At 44.8% G+C, this 24,226-nt stretch overlaps 1 protein-coding gene across 1 annotated transcript in view; it reads right to left on the bottom strand.

Annotated features, from left to right (window-relative positions):
- LOC129330437 (hemicentin-1-like) overlaps nucleotides 1–23,032 on the bottom strand; it is a 98,303-nt gene extending 75,271 nt beyond the window's left edge. The window contains exons 1-6 of the mRNA XM_054980467.1: nucleotides 22,712–23,032; nucleotides 20,538–20,879; nucleotides 18,351–18,686; nucleotides 16,096–16,431; nucleotides 13,573–13,890; nucleotides 11,235–11,576 (exon numbers count right to left, since the gene is read on the bottom strand). Of these exons, the coding sequence (XP_054836442.1) occupies nucleotides 11,235–11,576; nucleotides 13,573–13,890; nucleotides 16,096–16,431; nucleotides 18,351–18,686; nucleotides 20,538–20,879; nucleotides 22,712–23,009 (1,972 nt within the window). The 5' untranslated portion in view covers nucleotides 23,010–23,032. The remainder of the gene's footprint in view (nucleotides 1–11,234; nucleotides 11,577–13,572; nucleotides 13,891–16,095; nucleotides 16,432–18,350; nucleotides 18,687–20,537; nucleotides 20,880–22,711) is intronic.
- Nucleotides 23,033–24,226: the final 1,194 nt, after the last annotated feature.

Genomic DNA, 24,226 nt, shown 5'->3' with positions numbered 1-24,226 from the left:
CAACATAGCCAAGTGCACAGTATTACATCTGGGCCACAAAAATTTGAACTGCAAATACTGGATGGGGGATACACTTCTGGGCAGTAGTGTATGCGAACGATCTTGGGGTAAGAGTGGACTGTAAATTAAATATGAGCAGTCAGTGTGATGCGGTGGCAAAAAAGGCAAACTCAGTCTTGGGTTGTATCAAAAGGGCCACTGCATCATAGAATCATAGAATCATAGAATCATAGAATCATAGAGTTGGAAGGGGCCCTACAGACCATCTAGTCCAACCCCCTGCCCAGTGCAGGATCAGCCTAAAGCATCTCTGACAAGTATTCATCCAGCCTCTTCTTGAAAACTGCCAGTGAAGGGGAGCTCACCACCTCCCTAGGCAGCTGATTCCACTTTTGAACTACTCTGACCGTGAAAAAGTTGTTCCTAATATCCAGCCGGTACCTTTCTGCATGGAATTTAAGCCCATTGCTTCGTGTCCTACCCTCTGCTGCCAACTGGAACAGCTCTTTGCCCTCCTCCAAATGACAGCCTTTCAAATACTTAAAGAGAGCAATCATGTCCCCCCTCAACCTCCTCTTCTCCAAACTAAACATTCCCAAGGCCCTCAGCCTTTCCTCATAGGGCTCAGTCTCCAGACCCCTGATCATCCTCGTCGCTCTCCTCTGCACCCTCTCGATTTTGTCCACATCCTTTTTGAAGTGAGGCCTCCAGAACTGCACACTATACTCCAGGTGTGGCCTGACCAAGGCAGTATAGAGAGGGGCTATGACCTCCTGCGATTTCAATGCTATGGCCCCTTTGATACAACCCAGGATTGAATTAGCCTTTTTTGCCACCGCATCACACTGACTGCTCATATTCAGTTTACAGTCCACTCTTACCCCAAGAACCCTTTCACATATACTACTGCCCAGAAGTGTATCCCCCATCCAGTATTTGTGCTTCTCATTTTTGTGGCCCAGATGTAATACTGTGCACTTGTCTTTGTTGAATTGCATCCTATTCACAGCTGCCCACTTCTCCAGAGTATTCAGGTCTTGTTGAATTTTAATTCTATCTTCTTGGGTGTTTGCTACCCCTCCCAATTTGGTATCATCAGCAAATTTAATGAGCAGCCCTTCCACTCCTTCATCCAGATCATTGATAAAAATATTGAAAAGTACCGGGCCCAAAACTGAGCTCTGTGGCACCCCACTGGACACCTCCCTCCAATCTGATGAAACGCTGTTGACCACCACTCTTTGAGTGCGGTCCTCCAACCAGTTCCCTATCCACCGAACTGTCCCATAGTCTACTCCACAGTCTTCCAGTTTGCCCATCAGAATGTCATGGGGGACCTTATCAAAAGCTTTACTGAAATCCAGATAAATCACGTCAACAGAGTTCCCCCGTTCCAGTAAGCTGGTCACTCAATCAAAGAAGGAAACCAGGTTGGTCTGGCAAGATCTGTTAGGAACAACACCATGCTGACTTCCCCGGATCACTGAGTGGTCCTTCAGATGCTTACAGATTGATCCCTTTAAAATCTGTTCTAATATCTTCCCAGCAACAGAAGTCAGACTGACCGGCCTGTAGTTTCCCGGGTCATCCTTCCTCCCTTTCTTAAAGATTGGGATAACATTCGCTCTTCTCCAATCTTGTGGCACATCCCCAGTCCTCCAGGAGGGCCTTGAAGATGATGGACAGGGGTTCTGCAAGTTCTCTGGAAAGTTCTTTCAGCACTCTTGGGTGCACCCCATCCGGCCCAGGGGATTTGTATTCATCCAGTGCAGCCAGATGCCTCTCCACTACCTCTCTGTCAATGTCAATTAGCCACTCAGGTGTCCTGCCACATTTTCGACTATCTCTAGATGTGCCTGAGTTCTTCGGAGAGAAAACAGAGGCAAAAAAGTCGTTAAGCCTGTCTGCTTTTTCTCTGTCCTGTATCAGAGTTTCTCCATCTACTCCCAACAGCGGTCCAATTGCCTCTTTTACCTTGCATTTGCTTCTCACATATCTGTAGAAGTTTTTCTTATTGTAGCGAGCCCTCCTGGCCAGACCCAGCTCGCTGGAGATCATAGTCCTTTTCTATACTGCCCAGGTCCGGCCACACCTGGAGTACTGTGATTCTGTGCTTCTGTGAAATTTAAGGGGAGGTTTTTTGTTTTGCATCCTTGTTGTCTTGGACACACGGGGGAGGTGAAGTCAAGATGCTTATCCCAGCACAAATTGTTTGTACTGCTGGTCGCTTTTGGACTCAAACCCTGCTTTCAACATCAGCTTTTCCTGTATATAGTTATCTTCATTTGTTTGTTACCTTGGAAATCGATTCCATTTGCTTTGTTTGTGTATTAATTTGTTCCATTTGTTTGCCCTATTTTTTTCCTTTGATATTTGGTTGGGTTGCACTGATTCCATTGGCCTTAAGTCAATGTTTTATTTTCTTTTTATTTGCTCTACTTGGTTGTTCATTTCATTTACCTTATTTGCTATTTGATAGTTTAGTTTTATTTAATTACTTTATTATTTGGTAGTTTGCCTCATTACTTGATTGTTTTGATTTAATTTTCATAGCTAGAGATTCCTCTTCTCTCCTTACTCCGGCCCGTGGAAAAAGCAGCCTAGGTTCAGAAAAGGGAAAAAAAAGAGTTTTGTTTTAATCTGGCTCCTTTTAGTTTTTGTCCAAAACTCATTTTTCTAGTTGATTACTCTAATTCCTATTCCTTTCTCCTTACCCTCCTCCCCTTCTCTCCTCTATTGAGAACTCCATCCTATTTGCCTCTCCATGTAAGTGAAATGAAGTTACATGCCAAAAGCTTGTTTCCTTTGTGTGTGTGTGTGTGTGTGTGTGTGTGTGAGTTGTTAGCCGCCAGACCCCTCCTACTTAGAAGGCAGTTTATAGATGAAATATCATAAATCCCTTCCTCATGTGTCATAAGCCCAGGACACTTCCTGGCTAGGCAAAATGAATACTAGCCAGATGGGAGCCTGGAAAATTACCAGAAGGTGAGTCAGAGCAGCTGACTGACTGACAGCCCCTGCACACCCCAGAGAAATGCATCAGTTAAGACAATAAGATCTCCCAAGAAACTCATGACTTATCAACACCTGCTGTACTTTCTCTCACCCATTTTCCTAATCAAAGCTATTCAACAAACGTGTAGCTTTTCCCATCCAGTACTTAAAGGGGTCATCAAGCAAAATTTCCACCTATCGTCTATCCCAGATAGACACATTAAGCCTCTCCCAACATATTATTCTACCTCCAGACAACCCATTATTATTTTAGGGTAAAGATGTCAGCTTGCCCCAAGGTGCATTTTGCCCTGAGTCTGGAGTCCCTGACCAACAGTTTCTGTATGTGTGTTCTGGGACCCATCCATGCATCCCCAAATTGACTTGAATCTTCTCTCCATGAAATGATGGTCATTCTGTTGCTGCCTCTGTGGACCTCCCACTCATTGAGACTGATAACTATAGCCTTCCCTGAACATCTGCCTGCTCACTCTGAGAGTTCTCTCGGGGAATAATCCCTGCAAACATAGGTAGAGAATCCCAGTGACCCTCTTTTACTCTGTCTCCTTTCAGCTAATCCCCCAACTTATTCGAAGACTGCTTATTTGGGTAACATGATGACAGGGCTTTTCCACAGGACCATATCCTAGGATCTCACTGTTGTGCTTCCCTGATTCACCTTATCAAACATTTTTCTCAGGAAAAGGAATGACAGGAACAGAGCAGCTATGATCTTGTTCATGGCAAACCCAACCCACAGGCCAGTGTTGGGCAATAGCCAGTGACCTGCAAGGAAAAGGCAAAGGATCAATGAGTGAATGCAAGAAAGACGTCTACACCTGGACACGTGAGAGCTAGCACCTACGTAAGAGCATCCTGTGGGATGGGTCTTCCTGGATACCCCAACATCCCATTGGGGCTGGTTGGTATTTGCAAGGGCAGCACTTACCGGATAAGTGCCTCTGGGTTGGTGGGGCCAGAGAAAGGGTAAAACTTGGGGGCAGGGCCCTTCGTTGGGCAGTCCCTTTAAAGATGTGTTCCAGCATAGTTGGGGGAGGCTAGGGTCAGAGGAGCAGGAGGATTGGATCACCAGTGGCGGGAGAGTGATGCAATAAAACTCCAGAGTGGAGTGGAAAGCCTGTTCTCCAGTGTTCTTTGTGGGTCCACGCATGGATACTTGGCCCTGACCCAGCCTGCTGAGAACCCCCACGTTGCTGCCGCCCCATGGCTCAGCTCCCATGGTGACCACCCCACCAGGCCACTCATACCAAGGGTTCTATTGTTTGAAATACCTTCTCATTTTTTTTGTAAGTCACAGCGATAATCATTGGCTAGATAGTAGGATATCATTATAATGACATTTTTAAAGAAATAATACATCATGTATATAGCATTCATTGACATAAAAATGAATGATTTGGAGACTTATGGAACTCTTTCAAAACTATATATATTCCTAGAACCCCATGAAACTGGAAACTGTAGGAAGATCCATAGTTAGAGAGATTTGGCATGCTGCTAAATTGAGTAACTGCAGCAGGTCAGGTTTCCCGTGAATCTATTTGGTGAACTGAATTTCCTGTGTCTATGATTGCCTGGTAGAACCTGCAACAAGTAGGAGGGTTGGGAGTGGAGAAATGGGAGGATGTGACATCAACTATGTCACTACATCACATCCAAGGAAAACCTGGAAAAGATGTGGAGTAGCTCAAGGAATCGCCAGAAGCATTATTGTAAAACCACAGAGTTTCTGGCAATTCCTAGATCTACCTTACATCAATTCCAGGTTTTCCCCAGAAGTGACGTAGCAATGCAAGGAATGTCGCTTTTTTTGCTGAGCGGTAGAAGGCAAAGCAGGCGGCAGTTAATACATTAAATCGCTGCATTAACAGTAGCGCTTTCCACATCACCCAGTGTGCATTGCACAAAACCTGTGTATAATCACAATCCTGTGCCTTTAAAGAGACGGACTACTTGCCAGTCTAATAAAATCAAAATAACATGAAAGTTAACTAGGTACTAAATGTAAATTAGAGAGGAGTACTTAGGAGTACACAAGACAAAATACACAAGTACACAATACAAAATACACTCAAATTACGCGGGTAATTTGAGTGTATTTTGTAATTGGAGTGTTTTTGAGTGTAATTCACGTGTAATTCAAGTGTATTTTGGCTCGTGTGCTTTGACTCTTTGTGCCAATTATTGCTTCTCATCTCCAGTTTAGAGTTAGGAACTGGGCTGAGCTGTATACTTTTTGCTTCCATTTACACATGGCATTTCTTTAGCACTTGATTTCTGGAATCTTGTGGGTCTGGCCCTTAGCTGGATCTGTCCAGCCCCATCAAGACTTGAAGTGAACCAGATGTATCCAGAAGCATACAAGAAGAGCATGGTGGAGACAGCCCTCTCCTGTTCCTTCATCCTATAGGATTTCCTGCCTATTCCCTTCTCTACACGTATGTGTTCGCAACACCATGATCCAAACTTGCTCTCCGGAAAGAAGCATTGTGAGACTTTATATACAGGATGTACTAGCCAGTTCACACAATCACATTAGCATGGTAAGGAAGAGAGTTCAGTGGCTCAGTGCTGGGCTGTTCTTGAATTTAACTAGGAGGTCCATCAGGTCAGCCTACCATCTGTGGACCCACCTTGGAATTAAGGACAGGACAAGCACAGCCCATGTCTAAGCAATCTGATGTCCGGGTAGCCCCTGCCTAGGTTTCATTGGGGGGGGGTACTGTTGCTACATCCGTGCCCTGCTTTAGAAGTGCCAATGCACTTTCCCCCAATGCACTGTGGTTCTCAAAAGCTTATGCTACAGTATAGTTGGTTAGTCTTAAAGGTGCTACTGGACTCTTTACTATTTTGCTACTACAGAATAACACGGCTAACTCATCTGGATCTACTCCTTCTAAGGGCTCCTCCAAGTCCTCTAGCCCAGTGGTCCCCAACCTTTTTAGTACCAGGGTCCAGTTTTGTGGAAGACAATTTTTCCACGGTCGGGGTGTGTGTGTGGTTTCAGGATGATACAATTTTGCATTTCTATTATTACATTATTATTATTATTACATTATATAATGATGCCACAGTGTGGCAGGTGGGAAAGTGGGGAGGCAAGTGGGGAAACGGGCTGCTTTGCTGCTCGCCTTCCTGCCCCTTCACCGGCACTGCCATAGAGTAAACCACACTATGCCGCTGGTGTGGCCCGGTTGCTAAAAGGCCACGGACCGGTACTGGTCCGCAGCCCAGGGGTTGGAGAGACCCCTGCTCTAGCCTCCTACTGTGAGTGGCCATGTGGTGGCAGAGCAGTTGGTGGTGGCTCAGTGGCTCCCATCTTTCGCCTCCCCACCCAATGCTTACCCGGCTGGCAGGGGGGAAGGTGGGGAACGGGCCTCTCAGACTCACTCCCGGGGCTGGCACGATGACCTCACTGATGTCATTGCACCTCCCTCAGAGAGCTCCAGGCTTTGCAGCATGCCGATCTGAGTCCAAAACAGTCTGAATTGGGCCTTTTTTGGGCCCCAAACTGGCTCGCAATGAAGCATGCGTGCACTGCCCAGGCCTTGTGTGATGATATCACTTCCTGGAAGTGATGTCATCACACTGGTGTGGAGAGTCCTCAAGTGGCAGGAAGGTAAATGCTGGGTTCCCCCTCTCCTACCAGGAGGATAAGGGGACCCGGCAACTCTACCACCATGCTATGGCCTCAGCTGGGAGGTGGTGATTTCTCCTTGGGGGAAACCAGTGCTTCTCAGTACAGCCAAGGAGCTGCAATTGGTGCTGGGGAGGGGAATGGGGATACAGGTTATGGCTGTGGCACTCCACAGCATGCCTTGTGGGCTACATGCAACCATGGATAGTGTGTGTACCCCTATACTAAAGAAATGTGGATTTGTCCTCGTGTACGCAAATGTAGGTCTCTCCTGAAAAACAGGTGTATTTTCCTCAGTATGTTTAAATTACCAAAAATGGGTCACAGTGTTTTTATTAAAGAAATAGGACTTTATTATTGGAGATGGCAAACTTGTCAAGATTTTTCCTTATTACTACCTCTGATCCACCTCCAGCAGCCAGAATCTCACTGTAAGAAACGGCTAGGAGGACTCTTACATTCGCTTTAGGAAAAAAACATCAATCAGAAATCTTCAGAGTAAAAAAAATCTCATCCTAATTTTGTTGCTTCTCTTTTGTGAGCTTTCACTTCTGCATGATCTCAACAAGTTCTCAAAAAATGTCCCATAGGGATATTCTCTTTCATGGAGCTGGGATATCAGCTTTGGAAATACAAATACCTGTTACAAGATTCGAAAGAAAGAGGTGGACTGCAACTGCCAAATATAAGATTATATTACGAAGCAATATGTTTGGTATGGTTAAAAGATTGGATAATGCTAAAAGACCGTAAATTGCTGGCTTTGGAGGGACATAAAAAACTCTTTGGATGGCATGCATATCTGTGGTATGACAAAGTAAAAGCGGACTCTATGTTTTTGCATCATTATATTAGAAGAAGCCTTTTCACAATCTGGAAGAAATACAAGGACTATATGGAAGAAGGTATCCTCTTATGGGTGGTACCATACAAAGTAATAGATCCAAGAGCTGTCTATAATGAACAACAATGTTTAACCTATAAAGAGATAACAATAATGGAACATAAAAGGTTAAAAATAAAAACGCAAGAAGAGTTATCTCCTCATTATGGATGGTTTCAATATAGGCAAATCAGAGATCTTTACAACTCGGACTGTTCAAAAGGAGGAATAAGATTGGAAAAGTCGGAATTAGAAGAAGTGATTTTACAAGAAGGTAAAAAAGAAATCTCGAAAATTTATAAAATACTTCTAAAATGGCACACGGAAGATGAAACAGTTCAAGTCCAGATGGTGAAATGGGCAATACATTTTCAAAAAGAAATAACAATGGAAGCTTGGGAGCATTTGTGGAAAAATACACTGAAGATTTCAACTTGTACAAATATTAAAGAGAATGTATATAAAATGATGTATAGGTGGTATTTAACACCAAAGAAAATTGCGCTAGGAAAGACTAATATGTCAGACAGATGCTGGAAATGTAAAAAGCATGAAGGATCATTATACCATATGTGGTGGACTTGTGAGGTAGCTAAGCAATACTGGGGAGATATAATTGAAGTAATTAATGAGGTTTTGCAAACCCAAATAAATAAGAACCCAGTATTGCTGCTACTGAATTTGGGAATGGAAGATGTTCCAATGCAGTATAGAACATTGTTATTTTACATGACTACAGCAGCAAGACTTTTATATGTGCAGAAATGGAAAGTACAAGAAATACCAACCACAGAAGATTGGATTTACAAATTGCTGTACATGGCTGAGATGGATAAAATGACAAGAAAACTCAAAGACCTTGATCCAGGAGAATATATTGCAGACTGGGGGAAACTGAAACAATATCTAGAAAAAAAATGGGATGTGAAAGGAGGAATGTGGCAGTTTGAGAACTATTAATTTGTGATTTCTTAAATAGAAGAGAGAAGTAACTTTACCACTAATGGGAAAATATGGCTATTAATTAACCTAAGCTAGTATTACTATTAAGAGACTTTACCAAAAATATACAGTTTAAATATTGACGTAGAGAATGGATATATTAGTGGATTTGATAGAATATATATAAGAGAATTTGAATATGCTTAGAGTAAGAGATATAATACATATATGATTTAGAAGAATTTAGTGGAAAGTAAGTTAAGTAATAAGATAGGTTAAGGGTTGGAAAGCTGTTGGAAGTCTATAAGGAGGGGGTAGGGAAAGGGTGGGGGTTGAAATAAATTAGGTATGATGGGGAATGTGTGTAATAACTATGTACTCACCAATAAAAATTTTTATTAAAAAAAAAAACGGCTAGGACTCTTACATTCACTTTAGGAAAAAAACATCAATCAGAAATCTTCTGAGTAAAAAAAATCTTGTCCTAATTTTGTGGCTTCTCTTTTGTGAGCTTTCAACTTCTGTATGATCTCAACAAGTTCTCAAAAAATGTCCCATAGGGATATTCTGTTTCATGGAGCTGGCTGGGATATCAGCTTTGGAAATACAAATACCTGTTACAGTCTGTAGGCTTTCCATAGGGTATGGTTTGAAATCTCTCTACTCTGTTTTTAATAGCTTTATCTATCCAAATAATTCATGGAAGTTTCATTTAATTGCAAGATTTCAGTACATGAGTAAAAAAAAAAGAAGAATACCAAGTCACAAAGATGCCATCAATATTTCATGACAGTCGGACAGTACATTGTGAATAAGGATTATTTGCAAGAAAAAGGATTCCCATCAAAGACTCCTACATACAAATTTGCTACTTCAAGCGCTCTGAGAGAATGATTCCATAGTTCTCTCTCTAATTTGCCAAGAAAACATGTAATGAAAAGAAAAATTATTGCAGCACCAAGCACTATCAGCCAACCCTATTAAGAAATGCACATAATCAGGTCTTTTATTTAACGTTCCCTAAATAATTTCCAACATCCCTTTCTCTGAGATAACAACATCCAAGAAGCAGGCATTAAAAGTATCTAAGAACACTGAATCTTTGCCTGCATCCAATTCTCCTATTTGATTTCTAAAACTGATAGCTAGAGATGGGCATGAACCGGGAAAATACTGATCCATCTGGTTCATGGTTCGTCGCATTTCACGAACCACGAACCATAACTTGCTCCGGTTCACAAACCGGTTTATTTGATTTGTGAAAATGTCACTTCTGGGGCAGCAGGAGGTCTGCAGAAAGCCCATCCCACCCCCTTTGCCTAGGAAACTGATTGATCAGCGCCAGGCTGTCTACAGTGATGAACTGAAAAATGAACCAAACGAACCGGCCTAAAGTTTGTGGCAGTTCGTCAGAAATGGGGTCTGATGAACCACCAGTTCGCGAACCATGAACTGGCCCGGTTCGTGACAAACTTTGGTTCGTATTTTGATTCGTGCCCATCTCTACTGATAGCATGACTTGGAACAAATGGCCTAAAATAGGATCCTACATGCTAACGAATGGGTTTGAGGATGGACCCATAAAACCTCCCAGGGTCATCGAGTAATGTTAACGAGTTTTGTGAAGAGTTTATCAAGTTTTTTGAAAAGAATAAGTTAAATTAATATATGTAGGTTATCTGGTGATGTACAATTGTAACATGCATATTTCGACTGCTTGTAACGATGTGGAATTTCAGTTGACATAGGTATTGTCAGGAAGCATTGGGAATGGAAGACTTTGCCCTGGTCTTTTTCTTTTCTTTTCCTATCTCAGCATCATTCTCCGAGCTAGAAATCCATGACTGTGATGCAACGCACAAGGAGAATTTATTTATTTATTTATTTTCAATTTCTAGTCCGCCCTCCCTGCACCAGGAGGCTCAGGGTGGATTACATTCATAGACTCAAAAATTGCATTGCACTTGTTAGTTATGGGGATAAGGGGTCAGAGTGCTGTTGGGAATCAACAAGGGAAAAGGGGAGGGGGTGGGTGGGATAACATATATTAAGAAAAGGGGTATATTTTTTGTAAAATGTTTTTGAAATGTATGTGAACCCATCCAATAAAATTTTTTTCTTAATAAAAACAAAACATTGCATTGCACTGCGGAGAACAGCATGATGGGATGATACACATTTTAAAGAATTGTAGAAGCAGGGATAGCACTATAATGGGGTGAGGCAAGGAAGCAGATTTTAGGAGTGGGGGAGACAACCCTCACCTCCACCTCCACCCTGGTCTTACTGACACCTCGCCTCGCCTCTTCTCCAGCTCCTACGCTGGAGCTGCTAATATGTGATCACTGCATTTTCTTTCGAAACTGTGTCGAGCTGCAGATGCCCAATGTGGCGGTGGAGAGTGCCATCAAGTCATAACTGACTCATGGCAACCCCTGTTGGGGTTTTCATGGCAAGAGACTAACAGAGATGGTTTGCCATTGCCTGCCTCTGCAACCCTGGTCTTCATTGGAGGTCTCCCATCCAATTACTAACCAAGGTCGACCCTGCTTAGCTTCTGAGATCTGATGAGATCAGGCTCACCTGGGCTATCCAGGTCAGGGCACAGATGCCCAATAGGGCTTCCCAAATTCTCACGAGATGCAAGAGTTCAGGAAGTCCTATCGGACACGTGAGGCTTGCTCCATAGGGTTTAAGGATTCTGATCAGAAACAGGAAAAGTGACACAAAGACTGAAGAACGATTGGGTGAACCCACCTTGATTTGCTTCATGGGTTTCGCTTTTTCCTTCTCGGAGTATTCTCAGCGTCACATTGACATGATCATAAGACTGGGAATTGCGCATGGCATGGCAGGTGAGTACAGAGTGGTTCCTCTCCTCCGTTGCATTCACTTTCAGGGAATTCTTCACGGAGAACGTCCCATCCCAGTCCTGGGTCGCGGACTCAGCCATTCCGAGATCCGTCTCGCTGCCGTTCTCCCTCCAGACCAGCCTTGTGTCGTTGGGATAAAAACCTTTTGCGCTGCACAAGATTGTCACCACTTGGTTCACGGTAACTTCCAGTTGCTGCCCAGACTCCACTGACACCTTGGGGGCAACTGGACAAAGGAAAACGGGTTAAAAACAGCATCAACAGTTAGGATTACTGCGAGGACAAAATTCAGGAGGGGAGGACTGTGCTCCTTGGAGAAAGAATGGAATAAAAATGTCTGTGAAACAAACAAACACCCCCCCCCCCCAATCATCACATGATAATTCTAGGCCTTCTCTTGTGGCGCTTTCCTCAGAAGCTCCGCATGTATGTTTTTTGTTCTACTCAACCCTTTCTGAGAGAAACACGGCTTTGAGAAGCAGGCCCTGGCAGTGGACCTGGCAGGGTTTGGAGGTCATCTCTCTCCCTACAACATCCATCCATTTTTTGGCCTGTGAAGGACACCAGCCAATTATGTCATCCTGTGAGACTGAACCCTTCCTGGCCAAGCTGCCCCATGGGGTGGTTCGTGCCACAGCTGTTAGGCCGAGGAGGGATGCCTCTTCAGGCAGAAGTCGTGGGCAAACTGCTGGCAGATACCAATCCCATTCATTTGATACTTTAGAGAAACATTGGGGAGGCTGGGGGAGGGGGAAGACCCTGAATTTGCACTGAAAGGACATCTGTCCTTCTCCAAAACCCGTGAGCATATGTGCTTCAGCATCTTAGGGCCAAGCTACAAGTGACAAATGACACTTGAACGGCAAGTGGATCGAGTGGAGAGCAAGTGGAGGGCAAGTGAACAGGGAAGAATACGCTTGCCGTTCAAGAGTCATTCGTCACTTGTAGTTTGGCCCTTAGTTATGGGCTATTTTATTTACCTGCAAACATTAAAAGGCAAATGTATGTAAATGACAGGTTCTCCATTTATTTGTGAGAAAATTTGCTTTGGGAGGGGCAAGAAGGGGGCACTCAATACTCCCTCCACTTCTTTGTCCACAATCATCCCTTCCCAAAGCAGTGTTTTTCCAGAAAAAGAAAGAACTCATCAGTTTATTACATGCATTTGCTACACAACGTAGCTTGGCGATAAATAGCAATCGATCCTTAGCAGAAGAATTTCTGCACAGTGTAAACCCAGAGCAAGTCCTTTGGCAACCAAACCCTTTGCCCATCTCTACACCACAAGCAATAGCTTAAAAAAGAGACTCTGGGAATCGAGGTGATCCAGTTTACTACAGAGATCCTCTGAGCTGCCCTTGAACGTACTGCTCAGCCCAGCAGAGAAGGAAGGAAAACCAAGTCATGCATTCCAGCTGCGATGTTGAATCTCAGTCTTACCCTTCCTCCCTACACCATTTTGAAACCAACCCTGTCCAAAAGTCATGCTAGGTGAGGCCTTACTCTTGAGAACGTATGTATGTATTTTATCATTACAGTCCTTAGACCAGACATACATAAGAAATACATAATTAACAATCACATAATTAAAAACATAATTAAAACATTAAATGTATATATATGTATTTTAACTGCGTAATTTTGGAAGTTTTTGGAAGTGTTATGGCCTTTTATGGCTTTTAAACTATAATCATTGTTTAATGTATTTTAATGTGTCTGTTGGTTGTAATTCGCCCTGAGCCTGCTGGAGTAGGGAGGGTGGAATATAAATCTAATATAAATAAATAAATAAATAAAAATAAAAACATTTTTAAAAGATAATAAGAATATAAAACAGTTTGGCAATTAAATTATAATCTAAATACCATAACATTTCTTGAGCCTGAGGACTGCCATACAGAAACTGGCTACTCGGTAAGTAATCTCAGCATCTCTATTGGATAGAAGAAACTCAAGTCTAGCTTGTTTTTTACATGCCCGTACTATAAGGTGGCATGTAATGAGTTTATTACCCTGCTGTTAGGGGGAAAAAATAGGCCTCTCAAAAAAAGCAAAACTCTTGAGAATGTAATGATTGTCTGGCTGGATCCAGCCCCCTCTATCAAGACCGGAAGATCCCAGAAGGTGTAATGGAGACAGCGCTCCTCTGTTCTGTGACCCGCTGGGATACATGACTTTGCCCTTTCTCTGTGATCAACACCGAAGCCTGTCCATGCTCGTACCTCGTAGGACATCCCCAAGTTTAAAGCTCTGCCTCAGGGAGCGGCTGCGTAAGGTGCTGTGCTGGATTTGACAGGTGAGCTCCGACTTCACATCCTTCTCCGTGAGGAACACCTGCACAGTGCTCACGATGTTGTAGGAAATGCTCTCTCCCGGTGGCAGGATAACAGTCTGGGAGGCCTGGATGTGCCTCCCATCCTTAAGCCAGGTGAGTTCGATGTCTCGGGGGAAGAATCCGTCTGAGGAGCAGTTGAAAGGCATCGAGGTCCCTGAATCTACCCTGCTTGGAGGGCCAGCGATGGAGGGCTGGGAAGGTGTGGCTGGAGGAAGAAAGGAACGAAGGAGTTTTCTTGGATCACAACCAAGGGGCATCACAGTGGAAATCATCAAACAGCCTCAGTGAGGAACCAACATCTGGATTCAAAGTATATCCAGATGTTGGGTACTGTAACCATTGTGATTTGATTTCAGAAAAAGATTAGGTATGTGGCAAAGATTTTTTAAAAACCTTAAGAAAACCATGAAGGACCTCCTTAGTTGGAGAACGGGCCTTGGTGAGACTGGCAAGGAGAATGCAGGAGAAAATGGAGGGGCTTCGTAGAGGGGATGGGAGAGAGTGGAGAACATGTCTCAGCTACAAGTATAATCCAGCATAAAAGAATACTTGTTATCTGGTAGCATCCTTGACCTCAAAATGCTTGATTATGAACACCGGTCAGCTGTAGACACAGAGAGATTCAATGGCAAGGCAAGACAAAGTGCAGAGGGTTTGTGGATATGGTTAGGGCAATTTTCATGCCCCAAAGCTAGCAAAGGCAGCACAGAGCCCTTCTTTGCAGCAAGTGGCAAAGCAGACTTATCTCTACGTTGCAACATGCAGAGATAAAAGGAACCGGAAGCTGGCTAAGCCATTCGATTGGTCAGTGGAGATTTGGTCAATTGACCGGTCAACTATGGTCACAAATTGGTCAAGAAATTTTAAAGCATTTAAAGGGAGATACAAGTTGGATATCCAGTCTCATTACAAAAACAAATTAGCTAAATCACCACAGAACAACAAAACGAACTTTTCAAGAAATGGTAACTTTTAACAACATCAAGGAAGAATTCTGAGAGTACGAACGACTCACTAAATCATTCCTCTTTGGTGTTTACCCTCAAAAACCAGCACCTCCCAAGGTTGGAGTTAATTACAGTAGCAAAATGTGGTCTTCCTTACATGGCTTTGCATGGAATGTATCATTTGCCCTCACAGTCCTGGGATGAACAGGGCACACATCTCTCCCTGGATATGGTTATAATAATAATAATATTTGATTTGTATACCGCCCTTCAGGACAACTTAATGCCCACTCAGAGTGGTTTACAAAGTATGTTATTATTATCCCCACAACAATCACCCTGTGAGATGGGTGGGGCTGAGAGAGTTCTGAGAGAGCTGAGAGAGAGCTGGCTTCAAACGGAGAAGTGGGGAATCAAACCTGGCTCTCCAGATTAGAGTCTTGTTGCTCTTGTTGCTTCTGGCTGTTGCACCATTTTACAGGGAGCCAACTGGGCAAAGACTCCCTTTCCCTCACTGAGGCAGGTCATGTAAAGCAGCAAAGATGGTACACTTTTTTGCACAGCACCTTACAATTAAGTCAGCCTTTGTCTTCTGCCCCCAAGAACTGAGTGCGAAATCCATCTGTGGCTCCATTGAACATCATTGGCTTTGCAAGAGTCGTAGCTCACTGGGTAGAGCATCTGCTGCATATGCAAGAGGCCCCAGGTTCAATCCTCAGCATCTCCAGTGAAAAGGGTCAGGTAGCAGGTGATGTGAAGGACCTTGGCCTGAGAGACTCTGCCAGCCTCGATAGACCAATGGCCTCACTCACTAGAGGGCAGCTTCACACGTATGTTTGTGCTCCCCTCATTCCATTGACCTGGGGACTCTGGTGAGAACATCTGCATAGGCACTGCCTCCATTTTCTGAATAGGCCCCTCCTCTGTTCCACCAGCCACCTAAAATAACAGCTGGATAGAAGAGCCTCATTTCAATCTTTCTCCATTGGAATGCCTAAAAATGCCTAAAAATGCTGCCAGTACTATTTTAGATTAAAAACTGTATGTTCATTTTTTTTTCCATTGCATGTCCCTTCTCCCCTGTCCTGCATCTTTACAACTCTACCTGTTTCTTAAAACTGGGCCAGAGCCTCTAAGGGACATCTGTGGTGAACTTTCCACATGGCTGGCCACTCTTTTGATCAGTAGGGGAAGGAATGGGGTGGGGTTAGGGAGCAGCTGCCCAGCAGAGGTGAGGAAAAAATCCCCCGGGAGGGGGGGGGGCTCCCTTCAGAAGGGAATAAGCCCTCTGTCTCTTTTTCCTCCAGTCAATGGCTCTAATGGCTGCCTTGAAAAGACCCTTCAGCTCATCAAGAGTTAAGATTCTTCCGGTGAGGGTGTCAGTCTCAGACAGCCAACTTGCATGCTTCCCACTTGTCCTCTCCTCCCCATTTTGTCACAAATGGAACATGGATGGTACTCACCGATCACAGAAACCTCGGTGCCCTTTCCCGCTTTAAATTCCGTTTCCTGGAATGCTGCCTTGTATTTCACACAGTAGTAGGTCCCGGCATCCTTGGGCTGGATGCTGCTGATGCGAATGCTGTAGTCGGTGCTTGATCCGGGATTTATCCTTGCTACTTGGGGCAAAGATGATCCTTTATCGTTGTAAACGGGAGGCTGGTTTCTGTCCGAGCCTTTGTACCATCTCACACCTCCTGGTGGACCGGGCCCAATCAATGTGCAATTCAGAGTGAGGGTCTGTCCTGCGGTCAGCATCAAGGGTCCCTGGGACTGTATCACCTCCTGGGCTGTGGCACCTGCGACACAAGGAATACTGTATTCTAAAACACTAGAAAGGGTTGCGAGCTAAATTTGGTGAGATTGTAATGGAGTTAGAATACAAAGAACTCACCTATAGCACAAAATGGCCATTTGATCTCCCAAAAGTCATCTCAAAGAAAAGTTGGGAGAAAATTTATAAAGATGTATGGCATAACTTAATGCCTCTTCCAGCTCCACCACCAAACCTCCAGAAATTTCCCAACCAAGATTGGCAACTTTTCAAGAACTGGAAATGACTGATAACTTTTAATGATATCTTGGGAGAATTCTGAGAGTGCAAAAGATTCACTAAATCATTCCTCTTTGGCGTTTACCCTCAAAAACCCAAGGCTGGAATTTATTAAGGTAGCAAAATGTGGGCTTCCTTACATGGCTTTGCATGGAATGTATCATTTGCCCTCACAGTCCTGGGACAAACAAAGCACACATCCCTCCCTGGATATGGTAGTAGTAGTAGTAGTAGTAGTAGTAGTAGTAGTAGTAGTAGTAGTAATAATAATAATAATAATAATAATAATAATAATAATAATAATAATAATATTTGATTTGTATACCGCCCTTCAGGACAACTTAATGCCCACTCAGAGTGGTTTACAAAGTATGTTATTATGATCCCCACAACAATCACCCTGTGAGATGGGTGGGGCTGAGAGAGCTCCAGAGAGCTGAGAGAGAGCTGGCTTCAAACGGAGAAGTGGGGAATCAAACCTGGCTCTCCAGATTAGAGTCTTGTTGCTCTTGTTGCTTCTGGCTGTTGCACCATTTTACAGGGAGCCAACTGGGCAAAGACTCCCTTTCCGTCACTGAGGCAGGTCATGTAAGCAGCAACAATGGTACACTTAGGACCACCCTCCAGCACTTTTGAGGTGGCTCTCCAGAAAGACGCACCTACAATTAATGGCCCACCACTAGAAAAAAGCCACCTGCTCGCACCTTTGTTGCACAGCACCTTACAATTAAGTCAACCTTTGTCTTCTGCCCCAAGAACTGAGTCCAAAATCCACCTGTGGCTCCACTGAACATCATTGGCTTTGCAAGAACCGTAGCTCACTGGGTAGAGCATCTGCTGCATATGCAAGAGGTCCCAGGTTCAATCTTCAGCATCTCCAGTTAAAAAGGTCAGGTAGCAGGTGATGTGAAGGACCTTGGCCTGAGAGACTCTGCCAGCCTCGATAGACCAATGGCCTCACTCACTAGAGGGCAGCTTCACACGTATGTTTGTGCTCCCCTAATTCTCATTCCATTGACCTGGGGACTCTGGTGAGAACATCTGCATAGGCCCTGCCTCCATTTTCTGAATAGGCCCCTCCTCTGTTCCACCAGCCACCTAAAATAACAGCTGGATAGAAGAGCCTCATTTCAATCTTTCTCCATTGGAATGCCTGCAGAAGATGGATCTACCTGCAATGGGGTGCGAGAATATGCCTAAAAATGCTGCCAGTACTATTTTAGATTAAAAACTGTATGTTCATTTATTTTTTCATTGCGTGTCCCTTCTCCCCTGTCCTGCATCTTTACAACTCTACCTGTTTCTTAAAACTGGGCCAGAGCCTCTAAGGGACATCTGTGGTGAACTTTCCACATGGCTGGCCACTCTTTTGATCAGTAGGGGAAGGAATGGAGGAATGGGGTGGGGTTAGGGAGCAGCTGCCCAGCAGAGGTGAGGAAAAAATCCCCCGGGAGGGGGGGGGGGGCTCCCTTCAGAAGGGAATAAGCCCTCTGTCTCTTTTTCCTCCAGTCAATGGCTCTAATGGCTGCCTTGAAAAGACCCTTCAGCTCATCAAGAGTTAAGATTCTTCCGGTGACGGTGTCAGTCTCAGACAGCCAACTTGCATGCTTCCCACTTGTCCTCTCCTCCCTGTTTTGTCACAAATGGAATATGGGTGGTACTCACCGATCACAGAAACCTCGGTGCCCTTTCCCACTTTAAATTCTGTTTCCTGGAATGCTGCCTTGTATTTCACACAGTAGTAGGTCCCGGCATCCTTGGGCTGGATGCTGCTGATGCGAATGCTGTAGTCGGTGCTTGATCCGGGATTTATCCTTGCTACTTGGGGCAAAGATGATCCTTTATCGTTGTAAACGGGAGGCTGGTTTCTGTCCGAGCCTTTGTACCATCTCACACCTCCTGGTGGACCGGGCCCAATCAATGTGCAATTCAGAGTGAGGGTCTGTCCTGCGGTCAGCATCAAGGGTCCCTGGGACTGTATCACCTCCTGGGCTCTGGCACCTGCGACACAAGGAATACTGTATTCTAAAACACTAGAAAGGGTTGCGAGCTAAATTTGGTGAGATTGTAATGGCGTTAGAATACAAAGAACTCACCTATAGCACAAAATGGCCATTTGATCTCCCAAAAGTCATCTCAAAGAAAAGTTGGGAGAAAATTTATAAAGATGTATGGCATAACTTAATGCCTCTTCCAGCTCCACCACCAAACCTCCAGAAATTTCCCAACCAAGATTGGCAACTTTTCAAGAACTGGAAATGACTGATAACTTTTAATGATATCTTGGGAGAATTCTGAGAGTGCAAAAGATTCACTAAATCATTCCTCTTTGGCGTTTACCCTCAAAAACCCAAGGCTGGAATTTATTAAGGTAGCAAAATGTGGGCTTCCTTACATGGCTTTGCATGGAATGTATCATTTGCCCTCACAGTCCTGGGACAAACAGGGCACACATCCCTCCCTGGATATGGTAATAATAATAATAATAATATTTGATTTGTATACCGCCCTTCAGGACAACTTAATGCCCACTCAGAGTGGTTTACAAAGTATGTTATTATTATCCCCACAACAATCACCCTGTGAGATGGGTGGGGCTGAGAGAGTTCTGAGAGAGCTGAGAGAGAGCTGGCTTCAAACGGAGAAGTGGGGAATCAAACCTGGCTCTCCAGATTAGAGTCTTGTTGCTCTTGTTGCTTCTGGCTGTTGCACCATTTTACAGGGAGCCAACTGGGCAAAGACTCCCTTTCCGTCACTGAGGCAGGTCATGTAAGCAGCAACGATGGTACACTTAGGACCACTCTCCAGCACTTTTGAGGTGGCTCTCCAGAAAGACACACCTACAATTAATGGCCCACCACTAGAAAAAAGCCACCTGCTCGCACCTTTGTTGCACAGCACCTTACAATTAAGTCAGCCTTTGTCTTCTGCCCCCAAGAACTGGGTGCCAAATCCACCTGTGGCTCCACTGAACATCATTTGCTTTGCAAGAGCCGTAGCTCACTGGGTAGAGCATCTGCTGCGTATGCAAGAGGTCCCATGTTCAATCCTCGGCATCTCCAGTGAAAAGGGTCAGGTAGCAGGTGATGTGAAGGACCTTGGCCTGAGAGACTCTGCCGGCCTCGATAGACCAATGGCCTCACTCACTAGAGGGCAGCTTCACATGTGTGTTTGTGCTCCCCTAATTCTCATTCCATTGACCTGGGGACTCTGGTGAGAACATCTGCATAGGCCCTGCCTCCATTTTCTGAATAGGCCCCTCCTCTGTTCCACCAGCCACCTAAAATAACAGCTGGATAGAAGAGCCTCATTTCAATCTTTCTCCATTGGAATCCCTGCAGAAGATGGATCTACCTGCAATGGGGTGCGAGAATATGCCTAAAAATGCTGCCAATACTATTTTAGATTAAAAACTGTATGTTCATTAATTTTTTCATTCCGTGTCCCTTCTCCCCTTTCTTGCATCTTTATAACTCCACCTGTTTCTTAAAACTGGGCCAGAGCCTCTAAGGGACATCTGTGGTGAACTTTCCACATGGCTGGCCACTCTTTTGATCAGTAGGGGAAGGAATGGAGGAATGGGGTGGGGTTAGGGAGCAGCTGCCCAGCAGAGGTGAGGAAAAAATCCCCCAGGAGGGGGGCTCCCTTCAGAAGGGAATAAGCCCTCTGTCTCTTTTTCCTCCAGTCAGTGGCTCTAATTGCTAGCAAAGGGCTGCCTTGAAAAGACCCTTCAGCTCATCAAGAGTTAAGATTCTTCCGGTCACGGTGTCAGTCTCAGACAGCCAACTTGCATGCTTCCCACTTGTCCTCTCCTCCCCGTTTTGTCACAAATGGAACATGGATGGTACTCACCGATCACAGAAACCTCGGTGCCCTTTCCCGCTTTAAATTCCGTTTCCTGGAATGCTGCCTTGTATTTCACACAGTAGTAGGTCCCGGCATCCTTGGGCTGGATGCTGCTGATGCGAATGCTGTAGTCGGTGTCTGATCCTGGATTTATCCTTGCTACTCGGGGCAAAGATGCTCCTTTATCATTGTAAACGGGAGGCTGGTTTCTGTCCGAGCCTTTGTACCATCTCACACCTCCTGGTGGACCGGGCCCAATCAATGTGCAATTCAGAGTGAGGGTCTCTCCTGCGGTCAGCATTAAGGGTCCCTGGGACTGCATCACCTCCAGCTCCTGGGCTGTGGCACCTGTGACAGAAGGAATACTGTATTCTAAAACACTAGAAAGGGTTGTGGGCTAAATTTGGTGAGATTGTAATGGAGTTAGAATACAAAGAACTCACCTATAGCACAAAATGGCCATTTGATCTCCCAAAAGTCATCACAAAGAAAAGTTGGGAGAAAATTTATAAAGATGTATGGCATAACTTAATGCCTCTTCCAGCTCCACCACCAAACCTCCAGGAATTTCCCAACCAAGATTGGCAACTTTTCAAGAACTGGAAATGACTGATAACTTTTAATGATATCTTGGGAGAATTCTGAGAGTGCAAAAGATTCACTAAATCATTCCTCTTTGGCGTTTACCCTCAAAAACCCAAGGCTGGAATTTATTAAGGTAGCAAAATGTGGGCTTCCTTACATGGCTTTGCATGGAATGTATCATTTGCCCTCACAGTCCTGGGACAAACAGGGCACACATCCGTCCCTGGATATGGTAATAATAATAATAATAATATTTGATTTGTATACCGCCCTTCAGGACAACTTAATGCCCACTCAGAGTGGTTTACAAAGTATGTTATTATTATCCCCACAACAATCACCCTGTGAGATGGGTGGGGCTGAGAGAGTTCTGAGAGAGCTGAGAGAGAGCTGGCTTCAAACGGAGAAGTGGGGAATCAAACCTGGCTCTCCAGATTAGAGTCTTGTTGCTCTTGTTGCTTCTGGCTGTTGCACCATTTTACAGGGAGCCAACTGGGCAAAGACTCCCTTTCCATCACTGAGGCAGGTCATGTAAGCAGCAACGATGGTACACTTAGGACCACTCTCCAGCACTTTTGAGGTGGCTCTCCAGAAAGACACACCTACAATTAATGGCCCACCACTAGAAAAAAGCCACCTGCTCGCACCTTTGTTGCACAGCACCTTACAATTAAGTCAGCCTTTGTCTTCTGCCCCCAAGAACTGGGTGCCAAATCCACCTGTGGCTCCACTGAACATCATTTGCTTTGCAAGAGCCGTAGCTCACTGGGTAGAGCATCTGCTGCGTATGCAAGAGGTCCCAGGTTCAATCCTCGGCATCTCCAGTGAAAAGGGTCAGGTAGCAGGTGATGTGAAGGACCGTGGCCTGAGAGACTCTGCCAGCCTCGATAGGCCAATGGCCTCACTCACTAGAGGGCAGCTTCACACGTATGTTTGTGCTCCCCTAATTCTCATTCCATTGACCTGGGGACTCTGGTGAGAACATCTGCATAGGCCCTGCCTCCATTTTCTGAATAGGCCCCTCCTCTGTTCCACCAGCCACCTAAAACAACAGCTGGATAGAAGAGCCTCATTTCAATCTTTCTCCATTGGAATCCCTGCAGAAGATGGATCTACCTGCAATGGGGTGCGAGAATATGCCTAAAAATGCTGCCAATACTATTTTAGATTAAAAACTGTATGTTTGTTTATTTTTTCATTGCGTGTCCCTTCTCCCCTTTCCTGAATCTTTATAACTCCACCTGTTTCTTAAAACTGGGCCAGAGCCTCTAAGGGACATCTGTGGTGAACTTTCCACATGGCTGGCCACTCTTTTGATCAGTAGGGGAAGGAATGGGGTGGGGTTAGGGAGCAGCTGCCCAGCAGAGGTGAGGAAAAAATCCCCCGGGGGGGGGGCTCCCTTCAGAAGGGAATAAGCCCTCTGTCTCTTTTTCCTCCAGTCAATGGCTCTAATGGCTGCCTTGAAAAGACCCTTCAGCTCATCAAGAGTTAAGATTCTTCCGGTGACGGTGTCAGTCTCAGACAGCCAACTTGCATGCTTCCCACTTGTCCTCTCCTCCCCATTTTGTCACAAATGGAACATGGATGGTACTCACCGATCACAGAAACCTCGGTGCCCTTTCCCGCTTTAAATTCCCTTTCCTGGAATACTGCTGCCTTGTATTTCACACAGTAGTAGGTCCCGGCATCCTTGGGCTGGATGCTGCTGATGCGAATGCTGTAGTCGGTGCTTGATCCGGGATTTATCCTTGCTACTTGGGGCAAAGATGATCCTTTATCGTTGTAAACGGGAGGCTGGTTTCTGTCCGAGCCTTTGTACCATCTCACACCTCCTGGTGGACCGGACCCAATCAATGTGCAATTCAGAGTGAGGGTCTCTCCTGAGGTCAGCATTAAGGGTCCCTGGGACTGTATCACCTCCAGCTCCTGGGCACCTGCGACACAAGGAATACTGTATTCTAAAACACTAGAAAGGGTTGTGGGCTAAATTCAGTGCGATTCTAATGGAGTTAGAATACAAAGAACTCACCTATAGCACAAAATGGCCATTTGATCTCCCAAAAGTCATCACAAAGAAAAGTTGGGAGAAAATTTATAAAGATGTATGGCATAACTTAATGCCTCCCCAAGCTCTACCACCAAACCTCCAGGAATTTCCCAACCAAGATTGGCAACTTTTCAAGAACTGGAAATGACTGATAACTCTTAATGATATCTTGGGAGAATTCTGAGAGAGCAAAAGATTCACCAAATCATTCCTCTTTGGCGTTTACCCTCAAAAACCAGCACCTCCCAAGGTTGGAGTTAATTACAGTAGCAAAATGTGGGCTTCCTTACATGGCTTTGCATGGAATGTATCATTTGCCCTCACAGTCCTGGGACAAACAGGGCACACATCCCTCCCTGGATATGGTTATAATAATAATAATATTTGATTTGTATACCGCCCTTCATGGCAACTTAATGGCCACTCAGAGTGGTTTACAAAGTATGTTATTATTTGCCTTTGTCTTCTGCACCCAAGAACTGAGTGCCAAATCCACCTGTGGCTCCACTGAACATCATTGGCTTTGCAAGAGCCGTAGCTCACTGGGTAGAGCATCTGCTGCGTATGCAAGAGGCCCCAGGTCCAATCCTCAGCATCTCCAGTGAAAAAGGTCAGGTAGCAGATGATGTGAAGGACCTTGGCCTGAGAGACTCTGCCAGCTGGTGTGGACAAGAGTGACCTCGATAGACCGATGGCCTCACTCAGTAGAGGACAGCTTCACAAGTACATGTGTGCTCCTCTGATCCTGGGAACCTCATTTCATTGATCTGGGGACTCTTGTGAGAACATTTGCATATGCCTTGCCCCCATTTTCTGAATAGGCCGCTCCTCTGTTCCACTGGCCACCTAACATAACGCTAGATAGAAGAGCCTCATTTCGGTCTTTCTCCACTGGAATACCTACAGAAGATGGGCCAGCCTGCAACGAGGTGTGACAATATGCCTAAAAATGCTGCCAACCATATTCTAGATTTAAAAATATGTCTTCATTTATTTTTGCATACCTTCTGTTTGAAACTCTGTCCTTTGCTGTCCCCAACCCTTTTTTATTCTTAATGCAGAA

This window comes from Eublepharis macularius, chromosome 5 (genome assembly GCF_028583425.1).
Source record: "Eublepharis macularius isolate TG4126 chromosome 5, MPM_Emac_v1.0, whole genome shotgun sequence".
NCBI classification, from domain to species: domain Eukaryota; kingdom Metazoa; phylum Chordata; class Lepidosauria; order Squamata; family Eublepharidae; genus Eublepharis; species Eublepharis macularius.
The sequence above is the reverse complement of the archived record's forward strand: the minus strand, read 5'-3'. Positions and strand labels throughout refer to the sequence as shown.